Source organism: Colletotrichum aenigma (assembly GCF_013390185.1).
Source record: "Colletotrichum aenigma strain Cg56 chromosome Unknown KSG_Cg56_contig04, whole genome shotgun sequence".
Taxonomy (NCBI): Eukaryota; Fungi; Ascomycota; class Sordariomycetes; order Glomerellales; family Glomerellaceae; genus Colletotrichum; species Colletotrichum aenigma.
The window spans coordinates 4,888,193-4,914,744 of record NW_023500910.1 but is presented as its reverse complement, the minus strand read 5'-3'; the positions used below and the strand labels follow the sequence as shown (position 1 = coordinate 4,914,744).

The 26,552-nt window shown below is 57.3% G+C and overlaps 8 protein-coding genes across 8 annotated transcripts; 4 read left to right on the top strand and 4 right to left on the bottom strand.

Moving 5' to 3' along the window:
* Positions 1-919: 919 nt before the first annotated feature.
* Positions 920-4,695, top strand: CGCA056_v007147 (uncharacterized protein; the record flags this gene model as incomplete). Its single annotated transcript, XM_037322396.1, has 5 exons — positions 920-1,127; positions 1,290-1,640; positions 1,700-2,411; positions 2,465-2,697; positions 2,747-4,695. 5 exons carry the CDS (start codon positions 920-922, stop codon positions 4,693-4,695), a joined length of 3,453 nt encoding a protein of 1,150 aa, XP_037178825.1.
* An 822-nt stretch (positions 4,696-5,517) lies between these two features.
* On the bottom strand, positions 5,518-7,808 carry chyD-1 (Amidase chyE; the record flags this gene model as incomplete). The annotated part of the gene is made up of 5 exons (XM_037322395.1): positions 5,518-6,605; positions 6,662-6,802; positions 6,852-6,969; positions 7,025-7,584; positions 7,637-7,808. 5 exons carry the CDS (start codon positions 7,806-7,808, stop codon positions 5,518-5,520), a joined length of 2,079 nt encoding a protein of 692 aa, XP_037178826.1.
* Positions 7,809-9,628: 1,820 nt separating this feature from the next.
* cct8 (putative T-complex protein 1 subunit theta) lies at positions 9,629-11,444 on the bottom strand (the record flags this gene model as incomplete). The annotated part of the gene is made up of 4 exons (XM_037322394.1): positions 9,629-9,646; positions 9,700-9,873; positions 9,924-11,316; positions 11,386-11,444. The coding sequence occupies 4 exons, from the start codon at positions 11,442-11,444 to the stop codon at positions 9,629-9,631; spliced, it is 1,644 nt and encodes a 547-aa protein (XP_037178827.1).
* A 1,203-nt stretch (positions 11,445-12,647) lies between these two features.
* On the top strand, positions 12,648-13,568 carry CGCA056_v007144 (uncharacterized protein; the record flags this gene model as incomplete). Its single annotated transcript, XM_037322393.1, has 2 exons — positions 12,648-12,938; positions 12,996-13,568. 2 exons carry the CDS (start codon positions 12,648-12,650, stop codon positions 13,566-13,568), a joined length of 864 nt encoding a protein of 287 aa, XP_037178828.1.
* Positions 13,569-13,869: 301 nt separating this feature from the next.
* On the bottom strand, positions 13,870-15,507 carry RMD1 (Sporulation protein RMD1; the record flags this gene model as incomplete). Its single annotated transcript, XM_037322392.1, has 3 exons — positions 13,870-13,943; positions 13,996-14,347; positions 14,398-15,507. 3 exons carry the CDS (start codon positions 15,505-15,507, stop codon positions 13,870-13,872), a joined length of 1,536 nt encoding a protein of 511 aa, XP_037178821.1.
* A 1,024-nt stretch (positions 15,508-16,531) lies between these two features.
* On the bottom strand, positions 16,532-18,298 carry SCCPDH (Saccharopine dehydrogenase-like oxidoreductase; the record flags this gene model as incomplete). Its single annotated transcript, XM_037322391.1, has 5 exons — positions 16,532-16,689; positions 16,740-17,305; positions 17,377-17,722; positions 18,014-18,157; positions 18,244-18,298. The coding sequence occupies 5 exons, from the start codon at positions 18,296-18,298 to the stop codon at positions 16,532-16,534; spliced, it is 1,269 nt and encodes a 422-aa protein (XP_037178822.1).
* Positions 18,299-19,138: 840 nt separating this feature from the next.
* Positions 19,139-20,026, top strand: RPL43 (60S ribosomal protein L43; the record flags this gene model as incomplete). Its single annotated transcript, XM_037322390.1, has 3 exons — positions 19,139-19,156; positions 19,694-19,890; positions 19,963-20,026. 3 exons carry the CDS (start codon positions 19,139-19,141, stop codon positions 20,024-20,026), a joined length of 279 nt encoding a protein of 92 aa, XP_037178823.1.
* Positions 20,027-23,779: 3,753 nt separating this feature from the next.
* CGCA056_v007140 (PHD and RING finger domain-containing protein) lies at positions 23,780-25,920 on the top strand (the record flags this gene model as incomplete). Its single annotated transcript, XM_037322389.1, has 2 exons — positions 23,780-24,113; positions 24,185-25,920. The coding sequence occupies 2 exons, from the start codon at positions 23,780-23,782 to the stop codon at positions 25,918-25,920; spliced, it is 2,070 nt and encodes a 689-aa protein (XP_037178824.1).
* Positions 25,921-26,552: the final 632 nt, after the last annotated feature.

Genomic DNA, 26,552 nt, shown 5'->3' with positions numbered 1-26,552 from the left:
GAAAGAGAGGGATCCAAGAGGAAGAGACAGCTGAAGAGAAAGTGGAAGAGAAAAAAAGATTCAGGAGAAACAACACGCCATCTACCGAACCCTCCATCCAACAAGAGGGTAACTTGCGACGACGCCAACACGCGCGAACCTGCAACAGCATCTGGACGTGCAGCCATTACCGCAATTCTGCCGAACTCTGGATTGACTTTTCGGCTGTTCTTCTCGACTGCAGTTTTCCCGTTTTCTCCGTCCGTCTGTCAACCACCATCTTGGCCACCCTGCAATCATGCAAGTTCAGTCTGCATACCATTCGGCCCAGCATTGTTGATACAACCATTTGAAACACCCTGCCAGGCGTCCCAGTCCTTGTGTGACACCCGCCACAGCCACCCACCTGGAGCCGACCTGACCTGGCCTACCTCACCCTACAGAGTACACCCACCTTACAGAGAGTGGCCTCTTTTCTTCTTTCTGCGCTTCAACCTTGCAGACAGACACCGCACCAGAGGTACTCCAGAAGCCGGTACTCCAGCATCTGCACCTGCATTGTCCAGTGTGCATTGCATACCTGACTTCTGTCTGTCTACCTTCCTGCCTTACCAGTCACGCGGGTGGAGCCCACCCAAGATCCAGAGGCGCGCCCCCCCCTCCCCTCTGCTACACTGAAGTATACCGGCCGCTGCTCTGATATCACCTTCCATTCTTAAAATATACTTCCCGCCCAGCCCTCTTCCACACCAAACCAAACCAACCCGCCCAGCTCCACGATTCCACGATTCGCGCACCCCGAACCGGTTCAATCCCACTGCCGACCCGACAAACTTACGACTTACACTCCAATCTCAACCTCTAAATTGTCCTGCCTGCCCACCACCCTCGCCTGCACGACTGACCCCGAACCACACTTCTACCACGCGCCAAATTCCTAATGTTTCGGTCTCGCAAGGGATCGAAAGCATTCGGCTTTGGAAGCTCAGGCAGCACCAAGGACGGCCACAGCAACCACCATCTTGACTTCGGAATCGTGAGCCCCAAGGCGGTAAAGGACCCTTATCGTCCTGGAACCGCCACCACTTCGAGATCGAACAACACCTGGACAGATTGGACGGATGCACAACCTTCTTTCCCTGAAAAGAGTACGTGGGCCCCTCCTCAACGCCGACTTCAGACCGTTCCGAGCGCAGTGCATTGCGCAGCCATCTCAATTGAGAGAATTTGACGTGCTGTCAACGCTGCGCTCCTCTCCCCGTGCTTTCAAACTCTATGCGCAAACTTTCGCTGACAGCTCTTCCTCACAGACGTCTCAATAGCCGCAGGTACCATTCGCGGGCAGGCTCACAGACCCGAGACAGCAACCAGCAACTCGGAGGCACATCGAAGAGGCGACAGCTACTCCTCCAGCACCATGGCATCCGGCGCCGGTCGCAATCGGAGGGAGCGCACCTTCGTAGGGAGCGAGTGCGCCGTCTGCGAGGAGCCGCTCGAGCACACCCTGCGTGGAGAGCGCATCTTGCAGTTCTCCTGCTCTCACGTGTCGCACGAGGCATGCTTTTATGAGTTCATCCGCGAGTTCGAGTCGCAGTACTGCCCCTCCTGCGATGCGCCGCTGCATCTCGACACTAGCAGGGGCGGCAATGTCTTGGATATCGGTAAGCGCTTTGGCCTGTTCTTTGTCTGAGACAATGAATGCTAATATTCAACTCGCCAGAGAAAATCAGCAACCTCGTTCGATCTGTCTCATCTACCGACACTAGATCAAACCACACCCCTACGCCGACGGCCCAGCCCTGGGAAAACCCGACACCGACGCCGCAGCGCCCCACCAGCATCGAGTCGAATCAGCGCAACATGCCCAGCACGCACACTCGCGAAAGCCTGCCAAGGAGTACCGGGCGTGAGAGAGAAAGCAGTCAGCCACCTACCTCAGAACGATACGGCACCTCGAGACATGCGCGTAGCGACAGTGAGGCCACCGGGGCCACCGGCGTCGCCTCATCCGGAGGATACCCTGAGACGACGCAGAGCGGCCCGCCGCGGAGACACGACTATGACGTCCAGGCAATGGAGACCACACCAGGCAGCCCGCGCGCCATCACGAGAAACCCGATACCCGCCCCGACAGTCACGGTGCGATCCGAGTTCCCCACCATCAACAGGTCTCGAACGCAGCAGACATTGACCTGCTTGATCACCGTCGAAGTGCCCGACAACAAATGGCGACCAGATCCCGAAGACTTGGGATCTGCCCCTCCTGGGCCTCCAGCCGTGAATGCGAGAATCGACGAGGCGTTCGCCAGGCCACCGTCACCCGCCCGCAGCGCGCCGCGTTTCTACCCCTACGAGTCACGCGAAGTGCTCGAGGAAATGACGGAGAATCTCAGAAACCGGGTCGACAACTGGCATGGGCTCGATTTCAGCAGGTGAGATTATCGAGCGACTCGCGCTGGCCAATTAGAGTACTGACAACCACCAGATTCGGCAAACTGCGCCTATATGGCACGCTACGTGTCGGCAAGGATAAGGCGTCCTGGCAGGAGCTGGAATGCTTCCTGTTCGCTGAGATGTTGATCTGCGTGAAGGAGAAGAAGGTGCCCGTGCCGGGGCAGTGGGACGAGAACGGAATGCCCAAAAAGGCCACCAAGTGCACACTGAAAGGATCCATTCTCATCAAGAAGCACCTCAACGAGGTCTCGGAAACGGGTAATAGTGAGTGCCCCTCATTTTGGCAAAGGATCCGGCGCTAATCAATCAATAGTCGATGAGAACGTCCTCACGCTAAACCTCTCGGTGGCCGAGCTGCCGCAGTTCCATCTCCGCTTCGAGAACCGCAACCAGCTGAAGCTGTGGCACCAGGCCCTGCTCGACCTGAACGCCGTTGAAACCTCGCCTGTCCGCAGCCCGGAATACGACCGCGGCGAGTTTTCGGAGACGGAGGAGGAAGAATGGCAGCGCGGATCACGACAGCAGAGAGTGTCGTCGGTCGCTTCATCATGGGGCGGAGCCAAGTCCGTCACCACTGCGCCGACAGAGTACACCAACTTCCAGAGAAGCCCGACAATGCCCGCGTCTGTCCACGTGCCCATCGACGTGGTTGTCGTCGTGCCCATCTCATCCTCCATGCAGGGCGTCAAGATCAACCTGGTCCGAGATGCGCTCAAGTTCATGGTCAACACCCTTGGGGAGCGGGACAGAATGGGTCTCGTCACTTTTGGCTCTGGTGGCGGCGGCGTGCCCATCGTGGGCATGACGACCAAGGCCTGGCCTGGCTGGAGCAACGTCCTCGGTTCCATCAAGCCGGTCGGCCAGAAGAGCCACCGCGCCGACGTGGTCGAGGGCGCCAACGTCGCCATGGACCTGCTGATGCAACGCAAGTACAACAACCCGATCGCCACCATCATGCTCATCAGCGACGCATCGACTTCCGACGCAGACAGCGTCGACTTTGTCGTGTCGCGTGCTGAGGCCGCAAAGATCACCATCCACTCTTTCGGCCTGGGCATGACTCACAAGCCCGACACGATGATTGAGCTTTCGACTCGCACCAAGGCGTCATACACTTACGTCAAGGACTGGATGATGCTCCGCGAGTGTCTTGCCGGCTGCCTTGGCTCGATACAAACCCTCTCTCACCAGAACGTGAAGCTCAAGCTCAAGCTACCGGAAGGATCGCCCGCCAAGTTCCACAAGATCTCTGGTGCCTTGCAGATTACCAAGCGGGCTACTGGACGCGACGCTGAGGCCTCTCTGGGCGATCTTAGGTTCGGCGACAAGCGTGATGTCCTAGTGCAACTCGTCATCGTACCGGACAACACCTCGCAAGAGCAGCTCCCGCAAGACCCCTGGGACAATATCGTCTCTGGATTGGAGGCTCTGGGCGGCGCCGCGGACGGTGACGACCAACGCATCACTTCCGTCGAAGAGGTACCGCTTATCCAGGCGGACCTCACCTGGGGAGACATCTTGAGAGACGGCACTCTCTCGCATCTCCCCCGCCCTTCTCTGCTCGCAATCACTATGCTCCCTGCTCAAGCAAAGCGAAAGGAATCGTGGGCAAACTCGCCCCCCATTCCCCCTCACCCGCACATCGTCCAGCGGCGCATGGAGCTGCTTACGTCGGACATGCTGACTCGCGCCTTGACCCTCGTGTCGCGCGGCCAGCACGACCGAGCGCACACCCTACTGAACGAAACCCGTTCTATCCTCAAGGGACTTGGAAAGGGTGGTCTTCCTCCGATCCCTCCGCCGGGCGCCCCGCCAAACAGGTCCCTCCCATCTACTCCGCATCCGGGAAACGAGGGCTCGCCCTCCCTTACCCCCGATAGGAAGCAATCCCCATCGCCAACGCAGTCTGCCAACTCTTCCGCTGCCAACGGGTATCCGGCTACCGCAGCAATCGGCCGCAGCCGCTCAAACGACGGCCTCGGACTTGGGGCTGGCATCGATGCCAACACTGTTGCAGCCCTCGACTCCGAGCTCGAGAGCAGTCTCGAGTGGATCAGCCACCCTGCAGTGTTTGGCCGCGACAGCCGCAAGGCTGTGCTGCAGGCTATTGGCGTCATCAGCTCCCAACGCGCCTTCACGTTTCGGACGCCCATCGAGTCTCTGTGGGCCGGTCGGGTCGCTGGCGTGAAGAAGCTCACATCAAAGAGCCGCGAGTGGCGAGAGGAAGGAGGCGGCGAGGGCGGCATCATGGAAGAGGCCTAGATTGCTCTCCTTCCCGACTTGCTTGTTTTATATGGCTGGCTTTTTGGGGACACTTAGACGTTTGGACGACCAAGCGGCGGCGCATCGGTTCCTTGGGACAGACGTATTCTTACGGTCGTTACCCGGCATGGCTTGTCTTTTCCACCATCATACCCCTGATCTACAGCACACTTGTTTGTTTTTCACCGATATAGCTGCTTCTGCTACGTCTTTACCGCTCCGCAGCGCATGCTTGCCCGGAAAGATACCACACTTGTTTTTTCGTTCTCTTCTCTACACCCTGTTGTCTACGCCCGTCTGATGAGACACCTGTTTATCGTCGTCCTACACGATAGGACTTGCATTTTTGTAATTTCGCGTTTGTCATGTCACTGATGCCGGAGTGAGGGAGGGGATGGTCATGTATTGGATGGGGATAAGGAGGGGATTTCGGCTGCGAAAAAGTACGCTTCTTGTTGTACATGATTGGGAACGGCCAGAGCCGACGTGCGGGAGCTACGAGCAATACATACCTTGCTGTTGACATGCCAAAACTTTGGTGCTTCCGTGATATGATGTATCTTCTTCTTCATTGACTTCTTGTCAATGGCTTGGTAAGTCCTCAATCAACTGTTGCATCCGCCCTAGTCTCACTTCTTTCACAGCAGGATGTCCGAAGAACGCTTGAAGAGAAAAGCCACAGTCATGAATATGCCTACAACGAATCATCTAGCCGTCCCAAATTGGTAGCATCATGAGACCACCGTATATTCCCAGTCTTTCAGACGCCGAAAACTCCCCTCCATTCCCCAAAATCAAAATGCTAACAAACCTCACTGCCGCTTACTCGGCGACAGTGGCCCTCTTCACCCCGAGCCGCTGCGAGAGCACGACCCAGGACGCCGCGCAGATGAGCTTGCGGAACGCCCTCGGGCTCGCGTCGTCGCCGAAGCCCTGCTCCAGCCACCTCGCAACGTTCGCCCACTCGAGGAAGCCGAGGCGGTCGACGTTCTCCTCGGTGAGGATCTCGCACATCTTGGAGTGGATGGGCCCGCCGCGGGGCCACTTGACGGGCGCCGAGAAAGGGTGCTTGCGTCGCTCGTACAGCTCCTGCGTGATGAAAGGCTTAGCCGCCTCCTTGAGGATCCACTTCTCGATCAGGCGCTGGCGCGCCGTGCCGTGCGACTTCCACCACATGCTGGAACCCGTGCCGTCTTGGCCTTCTGCGGCGGTCGCCGCTTCCGCGCACAGGACCTTGAGGCTGGGCGGGAGGGCGTTGACGTACTCGACGAGGTGGTGGTCGAGGAAGGGCGGGCGGGCCTCGATGCTGTGCGCCATCTCGGTGCGGTCGCCGAGGCAGGTCAGGATCATGTTGGCGAGCGGGCCCTTGGTGTAGAGGTACAAGCTGGTGTGCAGCGCGTGCCAGCGCTCCTTCATGTTGGCGATGACCTCGGGCGACAGGGGCGGGTCGTGCGAGACGTTGGCGACGTAGACGTCGCGGACCCATGGCGCGAAGGCGTCCCACTCGGGCTCGAGGCGCAGCGCGGCCATGGAGGCGTCGTCCTCGAACATGCCGATGCTGTCGAACATGTCCTTGATGTCCTTGAGCATCTCGGTGAACATGGCGACGCGGGTGGCGTCGTCGTTGAGCGGGGAGGCGGGCCAGGAGGGGTCGCCCTCCATGAGGAAGGCGGGCAGGACGAAGGGGTAGCCGGCGAAGTGCTCGTCGGCGCCCTCGCCGGTGAGGACAACGGGGATGCCGGCGGCGTGGGGGAGGGTGGAGAGGCAGAACTTGCCGACGGAGTTGAGGTCGAAGGTGTGGTGCTCGTTGTGGTAGACTGAGTCGGTGAAGTGGGCGGCGAGCTCGGCCTCGTTCATGTCCTTCTTCTGGATGCGGACGCCAAGCCATTCGGCTGTGCGGTCGGCGATATCTGGGTTTAGTGTTAGCGATGCTGGCATGTCAAGAGGGAGAATCGCGGGGACTCACCGGCTTCGTTGAAGCCTGACGCTTCTGGGAACTGGATCGTGAAGCAGGTGATTCTTTTGGTCGCGTCCTGATTACCGAGCTTGACGCCTCCCTCGTGGACCAGTTTCGTCGTGATGCCTGCGACGACGGAAGAGTCGATTCCTTGAGGGCTGTCAGCGGTGTCCAGAGTGAGAGAAAGGACTGTGCATACCTCCTGACAGGTAAATGCCAACGGGCACATCGGCGCGGAGACGGAGCTTGACCGCGTCAACCAGGTGCTCCCTCACGCCCAGGACCATTTCATCCACGCTGCGAGTCTCTACCTCGCGCTGCTACAAGTCAGCATCTTGTCACATACAACCAGTGTGCAGCAGCCCGGCTCACCTTATCCCTGAACTCCTGGTTCCAGTACAGATGCGTCTTCATCTCCCCCTCCCCATCAATCTCCATGTACGTGCCCGGCTCCAGCTTGAACACGTCCTTGAAGCACGTCTTGTTGTTCTGCATCGCATTGCCGCTAATCACCCCAAATACGTTCCACTCGGGCTCCCAGCCCAGCGCCTTGAACCCCTTCATCTCCGAGGTCATCAGCAGCCTCTTCCCCGCGGCGCCCTGGTCCTGGATCGTCCAGAACATGGGCTTGATGCCGAACCGGTCCCGCGCGACGACGATGCGGCCCGTGGTCTCGTCGTACACGACGAACGCGAACTCGCCGCGCAGGTGCTCGAAGAAGCAGGTCCCGTAGATCTTGTACAGCGCCACCAGCACCTCGCTGTCCGAGTGGCCCTTGAAGCGGTACCCGAGGTCCACGCACCGCTCCCGCAGCGCGTCGTGGTCGTAGATCTCCCCGTTGACGACGGCATGGATCTTGCCGTCGTCGCTGTGAATCGGCTGCACGCCGTCCGGGGAGAGGTCGTTAATGGCCAGACGGCAGTGGCCCAGGCCTGCGGGAGTCAGTTGAGATTCTTTATCCCTCTAATATGGTGTAGGACTCACCAATGGCACCATCGTCGCTGATCCAGACCCCGGAGGCGTCCGGGCCGCGGTGGGCAATGGCCTTCAGGCTCTCCTCCAGCTCCTTGCGGAGCGGGCTGTTATCCACCTTCTTCACATGGCCGTTGGTCTTGCTGCCCTGCCCGAGGGCGATGGTCGCCGTGATACCGCACATGGTGTAAATGAACTACAAAAGGGGGCCCAGAACGAACGGAATGCAGAATGATAAGGAAACCGAACGAAGAAGCATGGGGCTTGTCTTCCTCTTGTTTTCCCGCAGCGGCATCTGAACTATTTAAGATGGCATGCTCGATGAGAAGAACATGGCTGAGAAGTTTCGACGTTTCCGACGCCTCTGCTGCCGCCTCCTGCCGCTTCATCCATAATCTTCGTCATCCCAGCAGCCCGGGGCAAAAGAGTCCCAAGCGTACGGGGCAGCATGATCTATTTTGCTAATTTACATTACCTAAAAAGACTACATTGCACTGTAGATGCAGAGGGAGAAACAAAATGGACAGAAACAAAAGAAGGGGAGAAACAGAAAACAGCTGATGATCGGGCCGAGGGGTACATACGGGGAGATCGTTGTCTGAAGATTTCCCCTGCGTGGTTGCGAGATGTGATGCGAGCTGCACCCAAAGAAGAGAACTTGAGACATTGACGATGCGGGGAGGAGGAGACGCAGCTCTTTAAACTCTCACGGTCTACACTACCGTGACCACCAACTTCTCCATGCCGATTTACCCCGGGAAAGGCGGACTTGGCCCGGTCTCACCCAAGAAAAGGGACGGACGGCCTTTCACGCAACACAGACCTTGCAGAAACGTTCCGTCGGGCTTGGGTTGGCTATGCATTATCGGTACAACGCCCCGTGCGCATCTCAATGGCAGACTCCGTAGAAGAGGTGAATGAGCCACGATGCGGGTGACGAACTTGGCATTTAAGGTACTACTTGAGACTCCGCGGCAGCGAGGGTTAAGGCGAATTAGAACTCAGACTTGGGGAGTTGTGGTGGGATTCCGTGTGAGTCCGCGGTGGTTGGTTGCGTGGTGCCAGTTTGACATTTCAGAAAAAAAGGGCAAAGCGTCATCACTCCCTTCTTCGCCTCGCAGCCTACTTCAAAACGCCAATGTCCGGCGACGACTCTTGGCCTGGTTCAGCCAAGGAAGTGCTCACGTTGAAGATGACGGGTGTATAAGGGGGCGCAAGCGCCGCAAAACAAAATGCTCGTTTGGATGGCTGGCTTGTCACGATTGGTGCAGGTAAGAAGGCCAAGTTTAACTCAAGACTGCATGATTGTATTGTAATGGTCTACTTCATCTGCGTAGCGAGAGAGAAAGATCCTCCGAGAGTCCATCTGGTCCAACCACTGTCGCATCGTCATGATGTCTTGCGATGCTTCTGCGTTTCTATGTCCGGGCTCCGTTTATCCGCTGCCGCCCTTGCCGCCCTTGCCACCACCGTTGCCGCCTCCGGTGCAGCCACCGCTGCCAGAGCTGCCGCCGTTGGGGCCCTTGCTGCAAGTAGGAATGTTGTTGGAAATCATGTTTGGCAGAGTGCGTTGGAGTTGTGAGGTGTTTGTAGGTGTGAAGTGTTGGAGTGTGATTGATGTTGTTCTGTTGTGTTGTGCTGTTGTGATGATTGGCATTGGGAGCATAGAACGGCAGTTTATATAGCTGTCCAGTCTGCGAGTGTTCCAGGTGAATACATCGTGTTCTGTCGAGGTTAGTGAATTTCATCCCGTCTGGTGACATGGTAGTTCGCGATGGTGATGCGGCATGTCGACTCCACCCGCCGCAGCGTCGTCAAATTCACATAACTCAAGATACGAACCAGAGCCAAAACACAAAAGGGCGGAGAAAATCACCGAATCGCAACAGGGCGCTAGCACTTGTCTTCAGGAATCTATTCGGGATATCTCGACGTGAATTTTGACGTAGTCTATGGTCATCAAAACCGACATGAACTCCATTACCGGTCCCCTTTTTATCCCGTTCAGTCCTCATCCCAGTTCTAAGTGGCAGGTCAGTATGTTGGCCAGCAAGCAAGTCGTCACGAAAACTTACGGGATTGGGGCCAGGAGGCTTAGGGCCACCCGCCTGGCGAGCCACAATAATCTGGTCGACAGACAGAACAGTCCGAGCCGCCTCGGTAGCCAGCTTGATGGCCCACGACTTGGAAACCAGCAAATCGAGGATACCCTCATCACGGGCGTCAAGGGTGCCGCTGCCGTCGTCGTTCTGTGATAGTCAGCATCGCGGTCACACGCGGTCTCAGCGGGCGGTCTTACCTCGATATCGACACCGGTGGCCCAGTCGTCCTTCTTGTGGTGCGCCATGTACAGTCTGCTGAGAACCTCGGTTGCGTCCAGGCCGGCACTCTCTGCAATCGTCCTGGGAACAACCTCAAAAGCCTCGCCGTACTTCCTGATGGCGTATTGAGACAGACCAGGGGTCTTCTCACCGAGAGCGTTCAGTCTCTCGACAAGCTGGATCTCGGTCGCACCCGCACCAGGCACCAGGCGGGGGTCTCTGGTGATGGCCTTGACGACGTTGACACCGTCATCGACGGCACGCTCGATGTCGTCGAGGTGGTTCTGGGTAGCTCCTCTCAGGACAATGGTTGCTGTTCTTGTGACCTCGTTCTCTTGTCTGAAGACGGTGACACGGTCACCGCCGATCTCAAGGGTTTCGACGACGTCGATTGAGCCCATCTCGTCGGGCATGGGAGCGCCCAGACGGGCAAGGGGGGTGGCACCGACGACTCTGCAGATTCTTCGCAGCTCAAACTTGCTGAGAATCTTGATGAGGAGGATGCCGTATCTGTTGAGGTAGTGCATGGCCAGGTCGCCGACGGTGGAGCCGGCAACGACCACCCTGATGCCGACGTCATGGAGCTCCTTGATGGAGGCCTCGAGCTGAGACTCCTCGCCCTTGGTGAAGTCCATCATCTCCTTGGCGTTGTGGAGAAGCACGGTGCCCTTGGTCTCGGTCTGGCTGGTGTCGATGGGGCAGGAGAAGACACCGACCTTGGCCTTCTGGGCCTTCTTGATCGATCCATCCGGCTCCTTGGGGAAGACCATACCCTTGACAACACGACTTTGCTCCAAGCTGCCACCCATGATCTTGACTACTCTGATGTTGTCGACGTTGAAGCCGACGGGGTTCTTGGGGAGGACGGTGAGGACGGCCTCGGCGGTGAGGTTGGCCAGGAAGTCCTCGCTGCCGTTCTGCTTGCTGGCAATAACGGTGCGGATGGCCTTGCTCAGCTCCTCCTGAGAACGGATCTCCTCAACCTTGTCGACGGACAGCTCCTCCAGGGTCTCGAGGGCGAACTTTTGGGCGCGCTCGTAACCGGTGACGATATCCGATGTCTTCAGGCCCATGCGCAGCAGGTCCTCGGCCTTCCGCAGAAGCTCGCCGGCAAGGACGATGACCAGGTTCGTGGCATCACCCATCTCGGCCTCCTGCTGCTGACTGGCCATGACCAGAAGCTTAGCGGCGGGGTGGACGACATCTAGTTCTCTGAGGATGGTGGCGGCATCTGAGGTGAGGATCATCTTCTGAAGGTGGTTGATGACGATCTTGTTGCGGCCGTAGGGGCCCAGAGAGGTCTGAACGGTCGAGGCGATGGCGCGGCAGGCGTCGATGTTCCGCAGAACTGCTCCATCTTCGGAGTCGTAGCTGTTGCGAGGGGGGTCAGTCGGTGACGGTGGGATGGCGGGGGAGCTTCACTCCAGATAGGAGACTCACTTGTTGTACCCCTGCTTGAACAGGCCCGCGTTGGGGGCGTTGGGGATGTTGAGAGACATGATGGACTGACGACCAGGTACGGTTTGGGTGTCAGGGTTGTGTCAGTCTCGCCGCTCGTAACAGTGTGGGAGTACCCTGAATATTGGCGATGTGGTTGCGGGAGCTCCTCCAGACTCAAAAAAAAGTCTGGGTGCAGTGCGGGAGCGTGTGCTGCAGCCTTGGTGGGCTGGAGAGGGAGATGACCAATCACGACGCTGCAGGCGTGCTATTGATCCGATCCGGCGCAACTGGAGTGGCCTAAATCTCGGGGGTGTCTCCAGCGACGGAGCGTTTCTTCAGTGTTCTATCGCGCAAGAGCGTTTCTCGTGGTTGTGTCTTAAGCAGAGTTTTACAGTCAAATTGTTACACGGGCATTTATAACATTGAAAGAATATCTGGTGTTTTTTTGAGCATTTTTCAGTAGTTGTACATACTGATCTGTCGTCAACTCTACCGTCGGGCAGTCTTGGTTCTATGACATTCCCCAGACCACAGTTCACCTCCTCAGGCGCAGTTGAGCAGCCCCATATTATCCAGCCCAGGCACCTGAAGGTAAGGTAAGCAGCGGGTGTTATTTAATCACCCCCGGCAGGTGGCCCACCCCTCCACTGTTCCTGCTTCGGTGTAAGACAGCAGCTGCCAGCCAGCCTCGCACTGCCCAGCTGGCACTGGATTGGCGCAATCGGCTGGTTGGTCCTGACGACAATCCCGTCCCGTCGCTCAGATCACGCTGCTCAATAGCGAGCGACCTGAGGTGCCTTACATACTAAGGTAGTCGCAGTCTCGGCTGGCTCAACCTCCCGTCTCTTCCCCCGTCCTTTCAGATTCGCGTCCCATTCAAGCTTCAACTCAATCTACCCTTAGGTTCTCCCGCTTTTTGGCGCACGCAGGTAAAGGAAGCTTCCTTGTACCATCCATTGTACCTTCCGTTATAAAAAAAAACCACAATGGCTCCGCAATCTGGTACGTTGGTCACTTCAATGTCCTCCTGCCCGTCCACATCCGCGCTCCCTTGAATCAAGCAAGCTCGTAAAAGCTCCGCTCGACATCCGCTGCGAACCCCATCCCCATCCCATCCCGTCGCAACTCTTCCCTTGACCCGTCCTCGCTCGCAAAGGAAAAGGAAACAGCCATTGTCCGGATTGATTTTTTGCATCCAACTACAACCCCACGAGATTCGCATCATCCCAGCCCTTCCCGCGCGTCCGTCTCCCAACATCACAATGCCTCCGAAAAAGATTATTCGAGCTAATCCACCCGCCGTCGACCTCTCAGCCATTCCGCCTTCCCTTCCACCCTCCGTCGAGGAGGCGTACCGAAGAAAATGCATCCAGCTAAAGCAGCGCACGAACGAGGTCGAGGAGGAGAACGACGCGACCCGCGTGCGCCTCGCCCGTATCAAGCGCCAGGTCGAAAAGATGCGTCTGGAGCGCGCCTTCCTGCTCGAGCAGCTCGCCAAAAGAACCAGCACAAACGTGGAGGATTCAGACGGCAGCCCGAGCCCACCTCCGACAGTAGGCCCTCCGCCAAGCCCACCTCGACGACAAAGCAGACTGCTGACACCATCTCAGCCGCAAGAGAAGCCTCTGCGTACGAAACGCGGACACCGTAAGCCCTCGGTCCTGGCCGAGATCGACGCCGCCGCCAAGAACGACTCGCCGAATCCCCAGAGCCAGAACGCCGCCACCGTCTCCCCGAGCTCCGAGACCTTCTCCCACGCCCACGCTGCCGAGTCCCAGGCCTCCGCTCGTACGAACGGCGTCGCGAAGCCGCCCAAGCGCCCGGGCAACGCGTTCGAGCTCTTCTGCAGCGACAGTCGCCCCGCCTTTGAGGAGAAGAAGAAGGACGATGCTGACCTCAACATCGACGAGGAGCTCGCGCGCGCCTGGAAGGACCTGCCTGAGGGCGATAAGGAAGAGTTCCAGACCCGTTCCGACCAGGAGATGGCCAAGTACCAGAAGGAGAAGGACGCCTTTGCCGCCAAGAGCAAGAGCGCCGAGCCCAAGGAGGAGCGCGAAAAGACCCCAGATCAGGCCCCTGCAGCTTCACAAGACGAAGACGTGGAAATGACGAACTACGACACGGAGGAACAGCCAGAGGAGACGCCAGCCGCGGACGACAAGGACGACAAGGCGGACGAATAGAGCCGTCTTGATGAACCGGGTTGCTCAATATTCAGGCGTTCAGGTTTTGGCGTAGAGGGCTCTCGCATTTACTTGCACATTATGCGGAAACATCAATAGCTCCAAATATATGGGGCGGGCGGCTTTCAGTTTCTTCAAGTATGCACCTTCTTTGCACTTTTGACGCCGTGAAGCTCCGTTTCTATGCACTCAACTGAACCCCAGGTGTTCTGTGTGTCCTCTGTGAATTACGTCTCGTCACTGATTTTTCCCATCCCCACCGTGAATGAAACCCTACTCCTAGTGCCTACAGTCCATATTGCTAGTCCGATGCATACAAGTCAACCACAATGTTGATGGCCGCGACGACGATTTCAGCCGCGATAAGTACAATTACTGCGCGTTTTGTTAGCTGTGAGAGATCAACGGGGCCATCAGGCGGGCTCACCAATCCATTCTAGTTTCTCGCCATGCCCATGACTGAGCTGGTCCTTCAGCACAGCCAGTAAGTCGGCAATGACATCGAGTCGTTCCGTCAGGAGACCGACACGCTGGTCCATCTCCAGGTAGCTACGGACGGCCTGGTATACAGGCTCCAGTTGCGGCTCGACCCAGAAGAGCTCCGGCGTGTCGAGCACGGAGCCGTTGAGATGGATGTTGATGCGGAGGATGAAGAGCTCGCCGATCTGCATGTTGATCTGGGTCCGGCTGAGAGCGATCTTGCCCGTCAGCGCGATCTGTGTGGGGATGTCTTTGCAGGTGTCGACGGTTGAAGCTATCAACTCCTCGAAAAGGGATGTCTGCATCGGGTCAGCATCAGGACATTGCAGCTAGACGAGAGGGCACAAACCTTGACACTTTGCGCCAGCGCGTGGGAGATGGCCAGCTTGGTCATGTAATTCCTCTTGTCACGCAGCGTGATGAAGTCGTTGTATATACGAGCCTGGTACTCGCGCGTGTAGTAAAAGTTAAAGTGCTCCGTCTCGACGTCGTCCGGCGCTAGCTTCTCCGTCTCGAACTTTGCAATCTCCTTGAGGAACCGCTGCTCTTGGGCCAGCGTCATGCCCCATATCACAACCACGCCGTAGTCGAAGAGGAACACCTCGGGGGTGTGCACCTGCGTGTCAAAGTCGGGATTCGTCTCCCCGACGATGGCGGTCTCGTTGCCGCCGTCGTACCCGTCAGCAAACCCCGAGTCGTGTCGGCCTTCCGAGTGCAGGTCTATGAGGTTGTCTCGGTGGAAGCCGTTGTCCGAGACATCGCCCGTCGAGTGCCGCCTCTCGTACGCCTGGACGGGGTCCGGCTGCGCACCCACGCGGCGGTCGTGCCTGTTCTCGACCGTCTTGCTGTAGTCGTAGGCCGAGTAGATGCACTCGTCAATCAGCTTCGGGCTGGCGCCCCTCGTCTTGCCCCGCCCCTTGAGGAACCGCATCAAGCCCTCCATCTGGTACTTGTTCGCCGTGCAGTACGCCGTCACCCTGGGCAACCTGTCGCGGTCCGCCTTGCCGAGACGCGCGGCGTCCCTTCGCGCAGTCGGGTCCTTGATGCGCGTGTACTGCGAGTACACGTCCCTGCCGCTCTCCTCATCGGGGCTCTCCTCGCCCAGCTCCGGCGCGGGCAGCAGCTTCAACTTCTGCGCGTTCTTGGTGCTTCGCTGCGGGCCGATCTTGGGCACCAGCTGGGCCGGCAGACTGGGAACGGCGCCGTGGCTGTTCCTCCGGCGCAGCTTGCTGTTGATGGCGGAGATGGCGGAGCTCTGGCCGGGGCTCGTGGCGAGGGCGTTGTGGCTCGTCCGCGGCCGCGGGACGTCTGGCTCCGGCTCTATCGTCTTCGAGACGGGGTTCGGGTTGAATGTGACTGTTCGCGCCGACTTGGGGCGGTTCTCTGTCGTCGGGAGGAGTGGCGTGTTCTCGGTGGCCGAGGCCGAGCCGGCTGGTGATGTTGTTGTCGTCTGATCCATCTCTGCAAGCTTTCTTATTTTTCTTCCCTCCGGCTTTTTTCTCCTTCGCCTCGTCGCTCAGGGGGTATCACTAAATGAAAGAAAGAAAAAAAGAGTCGTGAGACCTGGATGATGAAAGTGGTCGGAAGCCGATCGTGTTATCGCATGTCGCAAAGGGGGTTTATTTTTTGGCGATTGGGTCGTTCGATGGTGTCTGGGGGAGGGAGGTCATTGCTGGGTGTGGAAGCGACAAAGCTACTGGGTCCGGACGGGTGCTGGATTTGCAGTCACCTTGTCTGATGACGTCCTCAGTTTTCACGAATTGGGCGTGCTCCAGAGGCCTGCCTCTTAGCTGTGGGCTGCTGTATTTTGCGGGGAAAGCTGCATTCGGTGCGCCAATTACCCGACCACTGCCCGCCGCTGGGCAGCTTAGGTTCGGAGGCTCTCATCCACTGTGGGAACCTGCTGCGGTTCTAATCATCACGACTCGACTTTTTTAAGACGCATCTCATTGTGTCCTTCGTCGTTGAAAGTGCAACTGGTTAGTGCGCTTACCTCGGGTCATATTTGCGCCCTTCCAACAGCTAGCTAGCTGCTGCAGCTGTGTGGATAAGCTACAACAACCCCTGAGCTGTCATCATGCCCCTGGCAAACGACAACCTTGGGTTGCAGCTATCGCTACTTAGAGCAAGTTAGGTGCATAAACGTGTTTTCTATACATGCGCTATCAGTATCAGAGGACCCAGGAACGCGGATGACAGCGACGATCGCTCCATTTGCTAATACTCTTTGTTAGAGCCGCCGGAATAACACACTCTTCCGTCGTCCACCGTGCAACTCCTCTCTCGATCAGAGTTTCAATTGCATGCGACTTCCGGACAACCAACCGAGAGCCGAGTCAGCAGAATCGTTTCCTTCACATCATCATGATTCACAGCGGAAACAAAGTTGAACCTTGCGCATGATTACAATCGACTACATCAAGATACATACTTGAACACAATCCGTCTGTTCGTCCGTCGCATACAGGAACAACGATCTTACACTACTGATCCAAGATCTTAGTCTCAAACTTGAAGCCAACATCATGCAAACGATCAATGTACGGCTGTCCCAGGCACGCGGCCGTAAAAACACCTCCAGGCAAGTCAACGTCATCCTCCAGCAGCGTCGACGCAGCCTGTGCCAACAACATGCCCGTCACTATCCAAGTCAGCAACTCGTCTCAAGACACCTTCTGGCGCACAACTCACGATAATACATGCTGCCAGTGTACTTGGCACGGCAGTACGCCTGCGGATTTCCAGTCTTGGACGCCTTGTCGGGCACAGCAATTCCGCGGTACTCAATCTCGTCCTTCTTTGCCAGCTCCTTATCAGGTCCTTGGCCTGGCTCGTAGACAAACCGCTTGGCCAACGCCCTGAACGGCGGCATCGTCGCGAGGAGCAGACCAAAGAACCCGAGTGCCCAGTGAATGGCGATGCCGCGAAGGTAGCCTTTCGCTCTCATGTACTCGTGGAATGAAAAATTAGGCCCGTAAAACTGCTTCTCTCGCGAGGGCAGCGACGCCATGAGACCCCACGATCTTTGGACGATGGGCGTGTCCGTCATCCCGGCAATCGATGTAGTCATCAGTCCCAGGTTTGGGACGTTACACAATCCCACCAAGTTGGTCAGCAGGGACTTCTGCGACTGAACCTTATTGCGATTGGGCACTGGCGAGAGAGCATATGGCTTGTGCTGTGCCTTCACCTCCGATATAGAGAATGACTCAAACAGGCCGAGTACCGTTGCCAGGGTACCGCCAGACGGTGCCGAACTATCGAAAGATTCGGCGTTAGAGCGACGTTTGTCAATGTTTCAGCCCGCGATGATGGGGACTTGACTTACTCTAGCTGATGGATAGAAACCGTCACTGCTGCCGTCTTGGCCGAGAGCTTCTCGCGGACCTCCTTCGTGAGCGACCAGGTGACGAGGTCTGGCGGGGCGGATTCGATGCCAATCTGGGGGAACATCATCGCGCCCGTCTCCTGGGCTGCACCTTCGTATTTGTTGATCATCGAGCCGGTCCAAGGTGTCTCGCCGGTCACATCCATGTAGTGCGTGCCATTCTCGGCGCATGCCCTGAAGGCAAGCTCGCCATACTGTGCATAGGGGCCGACGGTGGTGATGAGAATGTAAGTTTTCTTTACGAGGCGCTCGAGATCCTCGTCGTTGAGGCTGCAGATTTCGATCTCTGGTAATAGTCAGTTACACGAAGCTGCATATGGTGTGCACGAATAGCGGTTCGCCAAGCCCGCATGAAGCCGCATGAAGGATCCAACCCCTCAGAACACTTCGTCATCACTCTTCTCCCTCCCTCGCTACGCCGTGTAATCGCCCGTTCCCATTTTCTTTTGGCGTGCACTGGTATTCATTCTGATGAACACCCAAGGGAAAGAAACGTCCAAGCCGCTTGGCTGGAGAACTCCCGGGGAAAATCAGACACCCGTCTGATGTGACAAGAACTCAAAATCATTCGGCTCACCTGGCTGCACTCTATCGGAATTCAACTTCTTCAACTCTGCAACGAGGTCTCGAAGTTTGGACTCTGATCGGCCTGCCACCGCCCATTTCAAATTGGATGGCAGGTGTGTTGTAATGTGCTCCGTGACAAAATTTCCAGTGTATCCTACGGGCTATCGTCAGCGCTTGGCTTCTTGTCCAAAGTACATGTTGCATCATCACTTCACAAACAGTTCATCGACTTGCACGTACCCGTGGCGCCAAAGACGACCAAGTCGTACTGACGGCCATGCTGCTTGATCGGCATCTTGAAATCGCTGGACAAAATCACTCTCGAGCTGGTCGTCGTGCAGTAGAAGAAAAAGCAAGAGGTCCAAAGGGAAGGCACAGTTACAGAAGCCCCAAGGTGGTTTAAAGTCTCAGACATCTCGAAAAGTCATGCACGGCGGCTGCCATCTTTACATATCCCAGCACGCCACGAAAAGTGGCGCCCCCGCGTCCGCGTCTCCCTTCCGGCCCCTTTCCAAAGCATGAAGGTACGGACGATGATCCCTCACTATTGCCGTTTCGTGGTCCATTTGGTGACACATTCCTTTGCCTGCGGCCGTTGGGAACGCAAACTTTCGAAGTAGCAAACGGCGATATGGACTCGTAAAGGCATCTGGCCCGCGCTGCCTCGGCCACCCTAGCGCTTTCTTGACGTCCACCCGGACGCTGTGCTTTCCAAATGCGGCCTAGGAGGGCCGAGCGGACAGGTGTGACGCCGATCTCCCGGGCTGATTGAAAGCTCCGTTTGAAGAGAGAAACCGGTGCAACCTCGCAGAGAAAGGCACACCGCCCAGCCTCCACTCACAGGCGGACAGCTCCAGGATCCACCAGCCAGCCGGCGACGGCCTGTCATGTGACTGAGCACGTGCGCTCGCTAAGATATTTTTTTTTTCTCGACTGGCAATTGCGATGGAAGCAGATGGCAGCCGAGCGGACCCGCACTTACCTCACTCGAACGGTAGGCTTGCCCTAGGTACGTACTGATTTCGACTTTGGCCCACGAAAAATCTACTTGGGAATTTTCTCGAGCAAGTCGTCCTGAACACCTCCATCGTCGAACTTCAAGTCAACGAACCCGTTCCCCTCACACAACGACAAAATGGCCAAGCGCACGAAGGTTCGTAATGCTCTACAATTAACCCCAGGAGGATTGGCTTCGTCGAGTTCTCGTCATGCTCCGAATTTCCCTACCCCGCCTCGACGACCGTCCGCGATTTGCTCCATTGGCGACAGTGGCAGGTGAACCGTGAAGGCATCGTGAGATACGGGATGAGGTCGACTGGATACATCCGCCTGCGCAACAGCACCACGCCCCGAATTGAGATCGAGAGAGAAAGAGAGCCGAACGATTCGATCATGCCGCCCGACGTCAAGCTCCTCCCCCGAGATGCTTCACCCACAACTTCACCACCAAAATCCCTGCCCCGACTCTGACACGACACAAAGGGCCGCCTGCTCAGTGACGACACAGCGAATCTCCATGGACACAATTCCAACCCACATATGACGCAATCCCTCGTACTCTTCTCTCTTGTTCGCAACTCGGCGGTGGAAAGCAGCGCCGCATCCAGGCACGAACAGATGCATGACGGAGCCGACGAAGCCATGGCCCTCGCTCAACCTCGCCAACCGCAGATGGCTAACAACCCTACAGAAGGTCGGAGTTACCGGCAAGTACGGTACCCGTTACGGTGCTTCCCTGCGTAAGCAGGTGAAGAAGATGGAAATTTCCCAGCACGCCAAGTACACCTGTACTTTCTGCGGAAAGCCCACCGTCAAGCGCCACTCCACTGGCATCTGGAACTGCCACGCCTGCAGAAAGACCGTCGCCGGCGGTGCCTACACTGTTGCGTATGTTCAACCACATCCTTGGCTTCTGCCTCGATATGTCGAAGAGACACCAGTCGCTAACCAGATACACAGCACCCCCGCCGCCGCTGCCATGCGCTCTACTCTCCGTCGCTTGAGGGAGATCGCTGAGGTTTAAGGATGAGATGACGGAATGGTGGACGGCTTCTGCTTTGCATTTTCGGGCGGTGTATGGGAAAACCGGATATTCATGTCTACCCTGACGACGGCCACAATGGAACGGGTCTTCAGTCAGCTGCCAGAGGGACCACTTGGTCAGCAATGAAAAGAACAACTTGACGTACAACAACGTCCCCTCCCGATCGCTCTGTTTTGGTGTGCAGTCGTTTTAGCTTGCGAGGCAAGTATTTCCGTGAAGTGACGAACAGTGTGATAGGGGTCAGTTGGACGTGGAGTGGAGACCGGCCGGCGTGGACAGAATGACCAACCTCATCTGATAGCCGCGTGGTCTGGCAGGCCCACGCTTTGTCGATCGGCGGCATTCGTCATAAGGAGGCGCCTACGAGGCTACGCTACGCTTGCAGTGGCACATCTCAACATTTTGATGTCGGGCCAAGACAGTTCGTGGCCGGTCCCGTTGGGTGCCTGCATTGGACCGAGGCAGCACGACCCAGCAAGGTACTCACGAGAGGCCACAACGACTCCGTTTTGTATGTACTCACAGTTTAATAGTTGGATTTAGAATGGTCTCGAAGCTGTCGAATAATTTCATGCAATAGCGGTGCCACGTTCGGTTGGCATTTGAGTCATCCAGGTGCCCTGGACTGGCAAAGCGCGGTCGCCGCTGGCCAGCGCTAGGCGGCCAATGAGACGCCTGACTAACACCGATGGAAAAGAGGACACCACAGGACGGCGGGTTTGCACCATGTAAGTCGGTGAGTTCTGATTGTCACCTCGACCCTGCTCGTCAACACGGTGTCTGAGAGACATACGAGGGACGCATCATTGCTGGCGAAGATGAGATCTTCGTACCTCAAGATGAGCCGCGCGAGAGTAGGCAAATTTGGGGGCTGTTCCCCTGCGGAATGACCGCCATGGCTGCCGTGTCCGATCGAGACACACATGGGTATAAAACGGTGCATCCGCTTCAATTTACCTTCCCTTTCAATGATTTCACCCTGGGCCATTTCAATTTGCTAGGCAAGGGAAATAACACGCACTTGTGGCCAGGACCGGGACGGGCGGCCGGCGACGGAATCTCAATCAACTCGACCGCAGTCGACTCCAACCCATCCTATCAACTCTACTCGCTCGGGCACACCAAGGAAGAGACGGACTCTGGCTTGGGTCGCAACCTGACGCAGGCCAGACGACCAGCCAATCTCGTCAACCTCCGAGACGACTCGAGGGGCGTCGAGGTCTCACGTGTGCCTTGCGTAAAGCTGCCATATCCGCGTCCACCTCGACTTTAAGGTGTTCACCACCACATACCAGAAGAACAGGGCTTGGGTGGTGGACTTGCCTTACCTTGCCTGCCCGCCCCTCCCAGCTGCCCCCAACTCCCGTGATAACAGTGAAGGGCATCCCATTTTTGGAAGCGGAGATGGCACTTTGTACCGACCTGACCCATTCCAGCGCCAAATAAGAGTATTCACACCCTGCGCCCCGGCTTTTCCCCTTCAGCCATCTCGTTCCGCCCTCGATTCAACCGTCCTCTTTCTTCTTTCTTTTCTTCCGTTGTTCCACAACCCGTTCCTCATCCTTCAATCACCTGCGCCTCCGTCTCTCCCCTCCCCCTATCGTCCGGCCTGCCGTTGCCGAGTCTGCGTTCCAATCCGGAATACCACCTCTTACCTCCTTGCGTTAAGGCACCGCCTGAGTTGTGGATTACACCTGACTGTGTGCCTGTGTGCCTGTGGGTGTGTTCTGACACATCCCGATCTCACTCTCAGGTCGCCTCAACGCAGACACAGATGCAGACGCAGACTCCAACCTAACACACATTATTGTCTATACTTTGCCTACCCTACCTTATTATTACTTCGACCCACGACGTACCCATCTCACGCGCTCAGCTGGCTCGAGGTACCTGACCCGAACTGACGTCGCACGAGCCAGGCGAACCCATCGAGAGTGTTTGACTCGCCCACTTGCCTTGACACCACTACCACCGCCCTCTCCCCTCCTCTTCCACACCACCCTTGCCCTCCATCCCCGGCCCACGATTCGTCCAGTCTTGGAGGGTCGCCGCGGAAGTAGAGAGGTTGCAAAGGGTCAGTTAAGAAGCTAGGAACCGAGAGGACAAGGCCGGCAAGCGCAACGCGAGGAAGCAACGCAACGCAACGCAACACACGCAAGCTTCCCGCAGGCGTGTCGTGTCGTGCTGTGTCGTCTGGGTTTCTACCCGCCAAGTCCCCATCCATAGCAGGCAGGTACGTATCACAACTCTCTTTTTTCACTTGCTGCTGCTGCTGCTTCCTGACTTGCCCGATTCGAGGGGTTGCCGAGGAGCAGGGGCCCCATTCACTCATGACTTGCCTTACCGCGTAGCTTGCCCGCCCTGCGTGTGGTGAAGGTGAGGTACGGATAGGTGAACGAGTTGAGTGAGTGCTGCTTGTTTGCTTGATGTTGCTGCTGCTGCTGCCGCTGCTGCTGCTAATGCTGCACGATCCATGGATCCTTGGGGGTTTGTGCTTTGCAGCGGCCCTAGTGGGCTAGTCTGGTCCGTCGGGTTGCAGTCCGCCTCAGTCCAGTCGAGTTCAGTCCACCTGGCCCAGTGTCTCCGATGTCCAGTGCAAGTCACCATCCAGACAGACAGACAGACAGACAGACAGACAGCCAGGCACTGAGAGTTGCGGACTGCTGCGGGTGGTGGTGATGGGCTACCTATCTACCCGGGCCGTAGTGTCCACAGTCCAGCAGCAGGTCCCTGTCCAGCCCACTGGGCCATGGTCTGAGGTCTGTGGTCCTGCGGTCTGCGGTCTGCGATGGTGTGTGTGGCGTACCGCTGGGCATCAGCCGGCCGTTGATTGGCCCCGGTTGAGACCAGCTGCTGCAGGCCTGCGCTAAGCTCGCAAAAAACCGCTTTGGGGCTCCGGGTCCTCAAACTCTCTCTCCTACAAAATTCCAGGTCGCTCGTGGCTTTCAGCGGCAGGGCAGCGGCAGCAGCAGGTACAGCAACGCAACACCACACAGTGAAGCAGCAGAGTCCACTTCATCTTCATCACTCAGACCCCCCAAGGCGGCAGTGCGCTTCTCATCCACCTCTTTCGTCCCGTCTACCAGCTGGCAGCAGCAGTTATCCTATCCTCTTGCCAGGCTTGCTTGCTTGCCTCCCTCACCACCCTTACAGTTTACCTTACAGTCCTGGTCTTCACCTCACCTCTCACCCACGCCCTCATCCCATTCTCTCCGTCACCTCAAGCCGGAAGTGCGAAATTCCCCTCCCACACTGGCCTCTCGCAGCTTTATTTTTTTCGGTTTCCCTTCCAGCGGCGAAACATCCCCGAACCGGCTGACAGTTCCTCTCCCGCTAGAAACGCACCACACACCTGACACCAGACCAGACCAACCTTGCCTCCTGCCAGCCAGCCAGTCACTCAGTCTGTCTGTCTGTCTCACTTCCACCTCTTCTTTTTTTCCCTTTCCCACTCTTCAGCAACCAGCAAACCCAACCCAGTGCAGTGAGTGCGCCTAGCACCACCAACAACACTACCACCACCCAGTCGCCTCAGCACCAGCGCCCTACTCACCTTTGCCGCCCACCTTTGCACGCCTGACAACAAGGCAAACAAACCAAGGTTTCCAGAATTAACGAACAACCTCTCAGGCTGTGAATTCTGGTGAACTTCAAACGCCATATATTGGCCTCTCCCTTTGACGAATTTTATGAATTCTTCAAATCTGAAGCGATACTACCACTGTTGCCACAATGACTGAACCGGATCAGTGCATCATATGCCTGGAGTCGCTGCAGCCCCCCTCGCTGCACCAGCCAGACAGTGCAAACGGGTCGGGTCCTACAGCACTCCCAGCAGCACCAGCAGCGGCACCACCATCAACAACAGCAACAAAACAAGCCGTCTACCAGCGCATCGACTCCGACATTGAAATCCTCGAAGACGAAAACAATCTGATTGCTACTCTCGTCGGCTGCAACCATGTAGTCCACGATCGCTGCATCAGGAGCTGGGCCAAGAACTCCAACACCTGTCCCATCTGCCGCACGCCTTTCAATGAGGTCAGTCTATCATCTGAGCTCAACGGTACGTATCACCACAAACCACCATCCCACCCTTATTACTGCAACAGCAGCAGCTAACGGCTTGGAATACAGGTCCTTCCGTCGACTCGTACGCCGTCCAGGACAAAAAGCAAGAGCAGGAGTTCGATATCCACAGATGGCTCGAAGAAAACCCCGAGGGGCGAGAAGAGTCAGAACCCGCTGTGGTCTGCCCTGTCTGTGAGTCCTCGGACCACGAAGATGTCCTCCTCCTCTGCGATGGCTGCAACGCAGCCTACCACACCCACTGCATCGGCCTCCCTGAGGTCCCCGAGTCGGAGTACTGGTTTTGCTTCGAGTGCAACGACAACTCGGCCGGCCGTCCGCGTCCTGCTGAGATTTCCCAAGGCTCCGTCCAGGAGGCGCAGGCCATCTCCCACGCCATCGCCCAGGCTGCTCGCTCCTCAAACAGACGGGGCAACAACAACCGACGCGGCTTCCTGCGTACACAACTCCAGGCCAGAAACGCAAGGCGCGAGGCGAGATCTCTCGAATGGGTGGGCGCTTGGGACCATATTGCCAGCCGCATCTACGACGCCACCGAGATCGACCTCGATAACCACGAAGAGGACGATGCTTTCCAGAGCTTCCGCCGGGCCCAGGCGCAGAGAGCACAGATTAGAGAAATGCAGGAACATCGCGACTGGCAGCAGCGCATGTCCATCGCCAGCAGAATGGGCGCCAGAGAGGCGTTTGCGCAGAATATCCGGCCCGCTGTCGGCCATCGCCTAGGTGCCGTCCCCGTCGCCCCTGCAGAACCGACCCCTCCTCCTGCTCCGGAGACTCGAGATGAGCAGCGAGCCTGGGGTGCACTTGAGCGCGCCCGCGAGACCGAGACACCCCCCAACACCCGGAAGCGAAAGTCGAGATCTGTCACGGCTTCCCCGCAGGAGCCCACACAAGAACCCGAGCGCAAGCTGAAGCGTCCTCGCACTCGCCGGTTGCCTTTGCAGGGAGAGCCATCTACGTCTGCCTCAGCCGCCTCCGGCTCTGCATCCGCTTCTGCCCCAACATCGGCCTCCGCGTCTGCTCCCGTGTCTACGTCCACGTCCGCAACCCCATCTTCGCCCGCGCCGATCGTTGTGCCGGCTTCGAGGCCTCAGACAAATGGCACCGCAAGCGCTGCAGCTCTTCGCCCTCAATCCCCCACCGGCACAGAGACAGGTCCATCTTTCCTCTCTTCGCTACTCAAGGAGGTCGAGATGAGCACGCCGGCGGAAGACGAAGCGGCGCGGAATTATTTCGGTACTCGTTCTGGCGTCGACCCCTCGTCCCCAGTCACGTCCCCCTCACCATCCTCGCGAAACTCTCCCCGGTCGCTGTCTCTCACACCGCCACCCCACCCCCGGCCTAGTTCCCCAACACTGTCTCTGAGCTCCTACATCGAGCCAAGATTCCCCAAGGCCAACTACTCGCCGACTCGAGCTTCGGGCGATAGCAGCGACTCCGACAGTCGTTCGAACGGCGCTGAAATCCGCCAGCCCCGGCCCCAGCGGCCCATGCGCCGCCGACCCAACCTCTCCCGGTCGCAAGACTCATCGCCGACCAGGCATGGCATCACTTTCGAAACCAAGGAGAGAATCAGCAGCATCGTCCGGGCCGCGCTGAACCCGCATTATCGCGCAAAAGAGCTCACATCTGAGCAGTACGCAAACATCAACCGAGACGTTTCTCGAAAGCTGTACGAGGGGTTGCGCGACCCTCAGGCCCTCGACGAGGATGCTAGAAAGACATGGGAGAAGATCGCCGCCAAGGAAGTGGCCCGTGCAGTCGAGGAACTGAAGGCTTGATCGAAGTCACGAGTGGCATGGGCATTAGGCGTTCATGGTGTTTGGCAGCGAACCACGCGGTTTGATACCCAACACTTCATCTGAAAGTGGCTTTGAATTTTGTCTCGGCTTAGGACCGAATGCTTTTTTTCGAATAGGGTAGACCCGATCTGTATGCTAGGGGTCTCGCATGACTCGATACTCAACGGTTCTGAGATCGAGAGAAGTTTCCTGTATTGTGTAGATAAATGACGATACGATGAATGGACATAACGACTTTGCTCAATGAGAACTTTCCGTGTGACGGGGTTGGATGTGGCTGGTTGACAGTCCACTAAAATTTGGACATAGTTAGCAGCATCGTAGTACGTGAGCAAAAGAGCAGAGGCAGCACGATGACGCTAGGCAGAATTCAAGAGTAGAGTGCGCCTTATTTTCAGACGTGGCTCGCGGAGCCGGGAAATCCTCTCGGCAATCCCCTCACTCAGGCCCAGCTTGGACCGTTGAGAATGAAAAGATCAGCCGCCAAGAAACAACGTCGCCAGGGGGCTGAAATGTTTGCAGTATCTATCTAACAGTGAATCCCAGTAGAAAAGATGCAGGCGCTGCTAGCGAAAAAGACTGCTTATTTACTCTGGGCACTCGAAAAATGA